Source organism: Verticillium dahliae, genomic scaffold, assembly GCF_000150675.1.
Source record: "Verticillium dahliae VdLs.17 supercont1.48 genomic scaffold, whole genome shotgun sequence".
Lineage (NCBI taxonomy): Eukaryota > Fungi > Ascomycota > Sordariomycetes > Glomerellales > Plectosphaerellaceae > Verticillium > Verticillium dahliae.
Genome location: NW_009276950.1, coordinates 1 through 11,324, shown reverse-complemented (window position 1 = coordinate 11,324; position 11,324 = coordinate 1). Strand labels below are relative to the sequence as shown.

Genomic DNA, 11,324 nt, shown 5'->3' with positions numbered 1-11,324 from the left:
ACAACCCTGGAGGCCCTCTTCGAAGAATTGGACCTATTGATGGATGAAGATGAAGTTAAGGCCCGCCGGATACGCTGTTTTGGTGACGTCTTGAACCTTATAGCCAAAGCCTTCCTCTCTGGCTTCGATGCCGATGCCTTTGATGAAGTTGATGTGGGCAATGCCGAAGCTGACTTCCAGCAGTGGCGGAAGAATAGCCCTGTCGCAAAACTTCACAACGTCGTCAAATACATCCGGTCATCGCCGCAACGGTCGGAGGTATTAAAGGATGTTGCGACACAGCTAGAGGCCGAATTCAACTTCGAAGACTCTACTGCCGACCTGGAAGTCATCAACAACAATGAGACGAGGTGGAATTCAACCTACCTGATGATTGAGCGAGCCATGCGCAAGCAGCGTGATCTTGTCGGCTTCCTAGCTCAAGAAGCGCACGGGGGAAACAGCCTCCCTCACGAATATCGTCTCGAAGCTAACGATTGGAAGCTTCTGAGCGAGATTATGCACATCCTCGAACCCCTCTACGAATTGACGATGCAGACACAAGGAAATGGCAAGGGCGGTACACTCGGCAAGCTTTGGCAGGTCCTGACAGGGATGGAATACCTTCTTGAGCACCTCGAAGACTGGAAGCAGCACTATGACCTAATTACGATTGAAACTATAGCCAGTTCACAGGCGCAAGGGCACTTAGAGCAGCCTGTCGACGATTCTATTCTGAATCCATCATCGTCTGCAAACAGGCGCGGAGGTCGCCCAGTCCGGTCTCGCAAGTTACCTGCTCGGCTTGAAGGTTACGAGGTCAATCGCACTAGCAGCCGCCCTCAACAGTCTCAGCAATCACCGTTTAACGAAGATGCACTTCGCAATCTGCCTGCTTCTGTACAAGACGAATATACCAGGCCTTGGGCCCGCGAAGTCAGCGAAAGGGAGGGCATGGCTGCCGACGAGCGACTCTATATCTCTGCATCAATCCAATGTGCCTGGGCGAAGCTTAATGCCTACTACACCAAGCTTGCCGATTCACCCTTATTTGCAGCTTCCGTTATCCTACATCCCGAGTACTCCCTGACGTATCTGGAAGATGTGTGGGCTGCAGATTTCCAACTCCAGTGGATTCACGATGCTAAGAGGGACCTTAGGGTTCACTTGGAGCGTTGGTATACCTCTGATCATGCCAAACTGGCTCAGCAACCGAAGCCATCTGCCCCGCGAGGACCGAAGAGCGAGAAGAGTCGTTGGAAAGGCTGGCTGGATGCTCGAAGGCGCCGGATGCTGGAGCAGCAGGAGCAGCCTGATACCTTGCTCGGAGAGCTTGACACATATTACAAAGCCAAGGTTGAAGCCACGGATGACCCTATTGGGTGGTGGTGTAAGCACAAGAGCGAATACGCAGCGCTGTCACAGCTTGCCATAGATATCTTAGCGATCCCCGCGATGGCCGCTGACTGCGAGAGGGTTTTCAGTCTCTCGAAGCTTGCAATGACCTCACAGCGTCAGTCAATGCATCCGGAGACCCTTGAGTTCCTACAATGCCTTAAGAATTGGAGCCGGACACGTGGCATACGATTGGGCAACCTCCTCGCAGATCCAATCACCAAGGAATTTGCCGGGGACTTCGGTGACCTTGAGTAATACTCCAGCCGAGCTAAGCCAAGTAGTCAAGTTGAATCAAACAAGTCAAGTTCAAGCAAGTTGGGGCTCATGAGGAAGCAAGCAAGTCAAGTTGAAGGGTGCAACTTGACTTGATTGACTTGACGGCAGCGCTGGGCTGACAGCCTTGCCGACGTGCAGACGAAACTCTGCCAACTGTCATCTACCATACATCGCATCAAAACGGCGTCGAACTACCTACGACAAGACTCTTTTCCGACACTCTCGATCCGACACCATGGCCACGTGCCCCTCAACTGCAGCAACTTCGAGGTCGCCATCGTAGTGCGCTGCCACTCGAGTATAGTTTGGACTAATAGTCGTCTTAATCGTCCGGACTATTAAGAGCGCTGCGCTCGAGTTTGGAGGCCAAGGCGGACATCAGACGATGTTGAGTCGTGTCCGTTGATGCGGTAGTCCTTGCGAGCAGGGCTGCACTGATTCCTTCTAGCTATCTTGCCCCACAAGGCATCACCTCAAGTAAAACGTTTGGCGGGCAGATCGACATTTAGATAGGCACAGCTTGTCTGCGTGGCACCGGAGGGGTTAGACAACAAAGAATTGTGGCCATGCGGTGCTTCTGGGCTGGAAAATGGATTGTTGTGCCAGGCGTTTCCTTTGCATCGGTCTCGCGACTCAGGCTAGGGCCTTCGGAACGGACAAAGGATATTCGGACGTACGGAAGAAGCCTTCAATATATACAGAATCCCCCGACCTCTATATAGATACAGAAGAACAACCTATATACATACAAGTAATACAGACCTACTTATTCTACCCACTTCATCTATCTCCCTTTCTTACTACTTATTTATCTTATAGGCATCAGCTTCCCTACCTTTAACAAGGGCTATAACAGGTTATGGGTATATACTACCTAGAGACGTTCTCTATAACCTACAGACCTGAACTACCGTAGTATATTTATCCTAGCTATATATAACTAACTATGGAAGATACTGAAATCTTAAAAATATATAGTTATAATACGTACTTCGTCACAGGCACCAACTGCGGTATTAACTAGCGATGGCTTAGTCCGAACATTACTATCCTGGCCATCTACCACGGTTATCGCAGCGGTCAGAAACCAATCCCACAAGACCAGCCATACCCTTACCAGGCTGCCTAAGGACGCAAGCTCTAGGCTTATCACGGTAAAGGTAGATTCTTCTATCCTCAGCGACGCTACGGACGCGGTAGCTACTATTTGAAAGACAACGGTATAGACGCGCTCGACTTCGTCATCGCCAATAACGGCATTGGTTAGAATAGTACCTCCGTCCAGAAGACGTCCGCCGCTAGTCTCTAGGAGCATTTAACGTTAATATAATTACCCCCGTTCTGCTCTTCTAGGCTACTACCGACCTTCTAAAGGCGAGCAAAACCAGTAATCTAAAGTTCAGCGCTATTCTGACCCTGATCAGCTCTACTGGTTTTATCGGCTAGCTTATTACACTCGGCTTCACACTCTACGTCTAGCCCTTATAGCGGTAGCAGGTCGTCTCTCAACTAGTATCCAACGACTTCACTTCGCGGAACCGTAGCTCATGAGTTTTATTGTCCACCCCGTTCTTATAGAGACCGACCTCACGTCTAAGGCTGTCGCAGGGAGAGGCGTATCTTTAAAAGAATATAGATGCTATCATTGGATACCAGCGTCGCCGGCATCACGGGGATTGTCGACGCTGCTAACTGGGACACCAACGGAACTTTTCAGAACTGCGACGGCGCTGTGAACCCGTGGTAGACGCAGGTTGCTTGTTCCTAGGGGACACCTAAGTGCTGGGTCCAAAGATGAATTCTTATATGCATTAACGTCTCCTGATCTCCAATATTATCTGCCTCCTGGGTGATATCGATATGGGACTTCACGTCAGCACAAATGGAACATAGATTTTTCGGAAGATTTAGAAAGTTTCTGCACAACGTCAAACAGACTCAAATACATAATATTACCTAAATATCAACTTGCATATCTAGGAAACTAACACATTCACTACTTTCGTCTCGTATGCGTTCCCTTCGAACCCCTCAAGGCCCTTGAGGGTCGGACAAAAATAGCTCGAGATGCTGTGCGTAGAGCTCTGGTACTTGGAAGAGATGACCGTGCCCCGCGTCTGGGTAGATAATAAGCTGTGCGTTCTTGATGTTCTGCTGTAGAACGAAGCTGTTCGGGGTGGGCGACATGACGTCCCGGTGGCCGTTTGTGACCAAGGTGGGAACCTTGATGTCCTTAAGGCGGTCAAAGTTGGCGGGGTCGACAGTGAAGGAGAAGATGGCCGTCAGTTGGGACTGCGCTCCCTGTCCGACGAGATAGCCCCGGCGCTCTTCTCCGGCCACCTTTCGCTCTTGAATTCGCTTCCACCAAGCATTGCCGAGGGCCAGGCTTGACTCGGAAGGATAAAAGAACAGGAAGAGCATGTCGTCCATGGTGGGAGGTTCCTCGTTGTTCGCACCTGCGCTCTCGAGCACGTCGCGGGGGGGCAGAACCACGTTCTCTCCGATGGCAGACTGTGTACCGGCCAAGACCAGCTTGTGGACCAGCTCGGGGTAGTCCCAGGCGAGGATCTGGGCCACACCGCCGCCCATTGAGAAACCAATGACATCAACCACAGGAACCTGGATGACCGCCAAGAACTTGGCAGCTATTGAGGCCATTGCGTAGGTAGAGTCGGGCACAGTGCCCTCGCTATGGCCGATGCCGAAACTATCAAAGAGGATGACCTCCCGGCTCTTGGCGATGGCGTTGAACAGGGTTGGATCAAGCGTGTCCATCGACCCCCGTAGATGGTTGATGTACAGCAACGGATAGGTGCTCGGCTTTCCAAGCCGCCGGTACGCAATCTTCAAGCCATCAACCAAGATGAACTGGGTTTGAACCGTCTGCAGGGTCGCCATTGCGCTAATCCTCGGCTTGATTTGCTTCCTGAGGAGTTTGATTTGGGTGGAGAAGTAGGAAGAGTATTTCAAAGAGTATTCAAACGAGCCCCGGTCGTTTTACTGAGGAGCAGGTGTTAAAGGAAAGCGACATGTATGGAGGAGCTCGGCGCTGGAGTCGCTCTAATACTTCTATCAGAAGAGCCAGTCCAACAATGCCGAGAACCTCCCGTTTACCAACACTAATCACTAAACCCGTTCTGGATAGATGATTCTGTCGGACAAATGTATTTTGCCTCTTCCGCCTCTTAGTTGTCTCCGTCTCCGTTCCGAGACACTCCGTCCCTCGGCCTGGAGTTTCTCATCAGTCATCTGCGGACCCTCCGTCCCTCGGCCTGGAGTTTCTCATCAGTCATCTGCGGACCCAGGTCCCCACTTCCCCGCATCCCCGCATCCCGAATCCCCCATAATCCGGGGAAAGCATGAGCCATAAACCTTCCAGTTGAAACACGCCGTGCCAGAATGACCTTGACTAATAACTAATCGTCTCAGAACCTACTCACAACAACGTTACTTCCGAGTCTTCCGTGTGCCGTTGGTGCAATCTAGTGCGTGACTAAACCTCCCTCTGGCCGGCTCAAGACACGTTAGTCCGGACGCATTCCCTGAGCCCGGACTTAAAACTGTAGAGTGATGCCCCTCGCCGAAGTGGAGATAATCCCTCGATGATAACGCCCCCTCCACAAGAAAGATATTCTGTGCCATCCACAACTTCTGCCTAATTTTCTCTCATAGAAACTTCGCCGGAGAGCAGGAACTCGCCCCAGAGCAACCCGCCACTTACAAAAATGGCGCCCACTATGAAAGCGTACCGGTTTACCTCCCCCTCTACAGGACTGGAGTATACGGAGGTCCCGGTCCCGGTTCCCCAGAAGAGCCAGATTCTCATCGAGGTCAGGGCGACCGGCCTCTGCCACACTGACCACAACATAATTTCTGGCAAGGATGACACTTTCTTCTGGAAGCGGCCCATCATCTTGGGTCACGAAATTGCCGGCATAGTCGTCAGCGTTGGCTCGGATGTTACCAAGTTCAAGGCTGGAGATCGGGTTGTCTCCATCATCGGCACCGAGCACCCCATCACCTTCAGCGACATCACCACCAGTGCCGGAATTGGCTACGACGGTGGATTCGCGCAGTACACTGCGCTGTTCGAATCGAAAGCGCTACACGTGCCCAAGGAGGTCACCTTGGCTCAAGCTGCTGTTTCTACCGACGCCATTGCCACGGCGTATCATGCCGTCGTTGTCGAAGCAGAAGTCACCGCGTCCTCGAAAGTTGCCATCGTCGGGCTGGGAGGTGTGGGCCTCTCAGCTGCTCAGATTGCATCCCGACAGGGGGCAACAGTGTACGCAATTGAGCGGGACACCAGCAAGTATCTGCCAGGTGCTCAGGCAGGAGTTCTCGCATCCGCCAAGAGCTTCGACGGCTTTCCCGGAGTACGATTCGACGCGGTTGTGGACTGCGTGGGCGCGGGTTCCACAACTGCTGCGGCTGCGAAGGCAGTTAAATCCGGTGGCAAGGTCGTTCTCGTCGGCCTCTCTTCAAAGGAGGTCACACTGAACACTCACGAGTTCGTCGCGCTGGGTGTCTCGCTCAAAGGCTCAGCCGGTTCGTCCATCCAGGAGGTCGAGAAGTGTCTGCAAATGATCGCAGACAAGGAGTTCGAGCCGCTGCTCGAGGAGATCCCTTTCAGCGGAATTAAAGAAGGGATTGACAGACTCGCACAGGGCAATGTCATTGGGCGTCTGTATGCAGACCCGACCAAGCCCTAAAGCCAGCAATGTCATATTGTACATTGATACTAGCTCCATTCGGAATACATTGTCCCCTGTTCCCCTACTTGCAATGGACTAGCCTGAAGCCTCATCTGAAACCCCTTTTTTTGGTCGCTCATGGCGGAGGTCTTAAATTACAGAGGCCCCAGGAAATAGATTTAAACTAAGGCTTACGTTAGGAGCTCGATAATCTGCCCCTGTTGGGTTCCATTCCCACTTTTACCTCGCCTACATCAATTACAGAGCTAGTGGGGGCATTGAAAGACGGCAAGAGCAAATCTCCCCCGAACTGAGGGTTAGGAATCAGTAATTCTTCTAAAGCCAGTGCTAGCAGCCACGGAGGAGCTGGCGGGGCTTTTTTTCGGTACCTTCACGAGTCCCGTGTACCTAACATTCGGATTTGGTTGTCTTCCTTTGCAACAGCTGATGTTGGAAATCCGCTACGTCCGCGGGATTCTACGTTGTCCTACCTATTAGACAGCCAGGGCGACGAGGTAGTGGCATAACATGACGGACAGGGATGATTGATGCTGGATCGAGCCTGGATGCTGAACGATTTATAATATATAATAGGAGCCTTATATAGAAAGAGCGAAGGTAAGTGGACTCAGGCATCGTTATTGAATCTAGTTGTCTCACGATTCTTGCAATGATGCGATCGGCATCTACATGATTGATTGGGCTAAAGTGCTATTGTACGATTATTCTGTAATATGTACCAAATTAATGAGATTACGAGGACGGCAAAGCTACAATATTACACCTATTATTCCGCGTTGCCATACAAATTTGTATCCACCAATGAAATAGACTGCCCAAAGCTCTCCAACAGTTAACACAGACATTATCTTGGGCCGTTTTGAGTTGTTGGGGATCGTGGGGGAACCTTCGCAAACAAAAAGCGGTCCGGCCAGTCAGGGTTAATAATGCTGCAGAGCCTGATTGCAGCCCTCGACGTAACATGGCCAATGCGACCTAGGGGTGCGACGTTCATCAGGTCCGAGGTAATACCAATCTCTCCGGTTACTGGCTCGTATAACGTAGTTATCCAATTCGCTGCGATGTAGGACCGCACTTTCTTGGCAGGGATGCCTACTGTCGACGAAGAAGGGCCCGAAAAGGACGAGGGGAAGCCGAAAATGGCGAGACGTGGGGGAATCGATCAATTCCAGGGTGTTGTTTCCGGATTTGAATGCGATAGGGTCTCACGTATCGGTTCCCGTAATACGACGGACCCGAACACAAACCTAGTTGTGAAAGTGTAGCAAATCCGATGACCCGAAATCCGGGGCTTGCCACTCCAGCCGTCCGGGGGTGACGTCTAAAGTTACAACAGACCTAGAGAATTTGGGTCCACGGAGAAACTGCTTGAGCACAGGGATTAATATCCAGCTTAGCCTGATAGGTACCTCTGTTTTAAACTTGCGCATCCAATAAGTCCTGCCATATATACGGGGTAGGCAGCCAAGGTCTTATTTCATAGTCTTGGCGACCTAGACTTACGATAGCATGCCACTTCGCCAGATGATGGAGATTTGCCTCTTATTCAAGCGCGCCCAGTCTTCACTCTGTTGGTTGAGCATCCACGCATACGTTGAATCTGCACGATCCGAATAACACCACCATCCCCACACTCTGACTCTCCGCGGTACGAGGCATGACGAATCGGTAAAGAGACAGGAAAATTGACGACTCCCGATCCAACCTAGACAGACTCAATGGTCTGAACCTTTTGCTACCGATGCAGCGTAATGATGAGCCGGGTTGTTACTGATGCTTTTCTAAATCTTGAGCTGCAATGGCAGTTGTATAAGACCAAGGCTTGATTCGTCATTTTTTATTTGCGTAGTGCGGCCGGTTTGATCTCTCCTCATTGGTCAGTCCGTCATCTCAGGATTCATGATGAAGCATCATCAACGCAACCTCCGCTCCAGTGGTTCGAGCCTAACAATCTATAGGGCACTCTTTGATTAATAAGCGGAGCCGTTATTACCAGGAGAGACGGTGCTTACTATTGCAACCAGCCAATGGTTTACCCCAAAGTAGCTTTGTGTCCAGGGATCATCGATGTATGGATGACAGGCCAGGAGACAAGCAGAGAAATAGGAGACTAGAATACTAGCTCTAAGCTTCAAAACCGCCCAGACCGCTACTACTGAATGAAAACTTGAAGCTGGATTGTCCTTTTTGTTCATCGGCTACGTCTATTGATAGGAACTCTATAACCGAGATATGTTAATGTTATTAAGGGTAGGGCCGGACGAGAGTGGTGGGCATATGGAACGTTGCAATATCACCATTTAAATGCCGGGGTCGCCGGCCATCTCGTGACCCACGATGCCTCAGAACTTGTTAAGTGAATCATGTTCTTTCGACTAGAGCTGCATTGAGTAGTTTAACGGGCTAGCACTGGATAATATAGCTATGGCTCCGTCTTATATAGGGTATAAAAGGTCCGCTTAGGACGTATCACTCGATCGAGATATTTCTAGCTCTATATAAGATTCTAGCTCGCTATTTCCCTATCTCTATCCCTATATTATTAATCGCTTTAATATACGCCCTTCTATAATACTTATCTCGATTCTATTAATCCTTACCGGAATAGCCTTAGCCCTAGACCTTCCATAATACTTAGCCTTAAAACCTCCTAAAAGGCTAGTATTCTAGAAGTTACTCTATATAACCTAAATTCAGAGATTAATCTATAGGGCGCGGAGATATAATCTATATTAATAGATCTAATATAAAGGCTTTAGATTAATAAAGAGATAAAAGTTATTATCTTTAAAGGCAATATCCTAAAGTTCTTTATAATTTACTTAGACCCTCTAATATTAGGGCTTAATATATATCTCCTTATAATATTCTATTAATATAAGTCTAATAAGCTAACTTTTTATTAGATATATTCTTAACTAGATTTACCTCTCTTCTCTATAATATCTCTACCCTTCTATAGGTTATTATTAGAGCTATAGAAGGTATCGCCTATAATATAGGGAACGAGCTTCTACTTACGCTAGATATAAGGTTTACGATTATATATAATTATAACGCCCTAGCCCGGTCATCACTAGGACACTAGGCAGGACACCCCGCAGGCGATCGGACGCGCTATACGGACCTATAGGATCACTTATATAACCGTGACTAGATCATAATTCTTAAAGTAATCCAATTACTAACTATACTATAACCTAAGTAATAGGATTACGATAAGAAAGGTAAGCTATCTAATATAGACTTACTAACCTAAGATAATAAGGATAGAATAATAGGTATATAAGGATAAGTATTTAGTACTTATAGATATATTCTTTTTTATAATAATAATTAATCTAAGTCTTATTTTATATTTATTATAATAAATATATAATACTTTATAATATTATATTATCTTAGAGTTATAACCTAAGCTTCTATAAATAATAACTTTAACCTTTTAATAATATTCCCCTTTTAGAAGCTATTAAATCGTAATATTTTAATTATTTTTATTTAATAGGTTTACTTTATAATACTAAATAATACTTATTATAGGAATAATATCTATTAATAATATCGGAAATAGTATTAATAATTTAACTATTATAATCTAGTAGCTCTATTCGGAAAACGAATAGCTCTAAGCCTTAATATAATAACTTTAAAGCGGAACGAGTATAAAGGCTCTTCCCCTTTAATTATTCGACGGGAACCTTAAAGTACTTTAGTCTTTTATTACTTAAGTATACTAATACTATAAAGCTAATAAAGGCTAATTTAAGTATTAAGGTAAGAAGGTCGCTAACGCCTCCTTTTACTTTAAAAGGGACGTTTTATATTAATTCGAACCCTTTATTAAGGATTATTCTATTTATATTAAGAAAGAAGATATAAAATAGGCTATTTAGGATATCTATATAAATATAAATATATTCGAAGAAGCTATTAAAGGAGTATTTAAGGATATAAATAAAGAACGATAAAACGAAAGAAAAATCCTTTATCTTAAATAGATTAAATTAGTTATTAAATATATTATAGAGTTTCGATTCTTAGTTAATCGATTCGATTAAATAGAATCCGCTCTTATAGCTTATTTCTATAAAGGACTTAAAAACGCTATTAAAGACGACCTTATTTAAGAGGATAGACCTAAAACTTTTACTAAATATATTACTATAATTATTAAAATTAATAATTATTAATATAAATATAGAATAAAAAAGGGATAAAAGTTTATTATAAGATTATAAAACCTTTATATTCTTTATTATTAATTTAATTAAAGATATAAATATTAATACGATAAACCCTATATTAATATAGTTTAAGGATAGATTATTTATATAGGACCTATAGAGCTTAATAATATTAGATATAATAAATTAAAGGATCTTAAAGATATAAAATACTATAATTATAGTAAAAATAGGTATATAGCTCGAGAATACTAATAACCTAAGAAGCCTTAGAAATTTATAAATAAATAATAGCTTAATTATACTTAATATTAGGATTATATTAAAATTAATTAAACCTTCTATTATTAAGATAATTACTTAATTTATAAGGATAATAAGGAATAGAATAGATAATTCTTTAGGGTATTTATAGGATAAAGAACCTTAGCTATAATAATTATTATTAAGAAGGAAAGATAAATTTAGAAATAAGCTTAATAAATAATACTAGAGACCTAGGAAATCGATATAGACGAAGAAAGGGCTTATAAATAAGCTTATCTAGAATTATAAGCTATATTCTATATTAGACTTATAAGTAACGAGGAATAGGACGAATATATATAAATAAGCTAGGAGGAAGAACCCCTATTAGAATAACTTTAACTCTATATCTTAATATAGATCTATATTATTAATAATTCTAATAAAGATTACGATCCCCTTATATTATAGGATAAATTTATCTATTATAGGACTAAGCTATAGAAAGCTAGTACCCGAAATA

The 11,324-nt window shown here is 45.1% G+C and overlaps 2 protein-coding genes across 2 annotated transcripts; one reads left to right on the top strand and one right to left on the bottom strand.

Moving 5' to 3' along the window:
* Positions 1-3,684: 3,684 nt before the first annotated feature.
* Positions 3,685-4,551, bottom strand: VDAG_10529 (hydrolase; the record flags this gene model as incomplete). Its single annotated transcript, XM_009659602.1, has 1 exon — positions 3,685-4,551. One exon carries the CDS (start codon positions 4,549-4,551, stop codon positions 3,685-3,687), a length of 867 nt encoding a protein of 288 aa, XP_009657897.1.
* An 827-nt stretch (positions 4,552-5,378) lies between these two features.
* On the top strand, positions 5,379-6,365 carry VDAG_10528 (alcohol dehydrogenase; the record flags this gene model as incomplete). The annotated part of the gene is made up of 1 exon (XM_009659601.1): positions 5,379-6,365. One exon carries the CDS (start codon positions 5,379-5,381, stop codon positions 6,363-6,365), a length of 987 nt encoding a protein of 328 aa, XP_009657896.1.
* Positions 6,366-11,324: the final 4,959 nt, after the last annotated feature.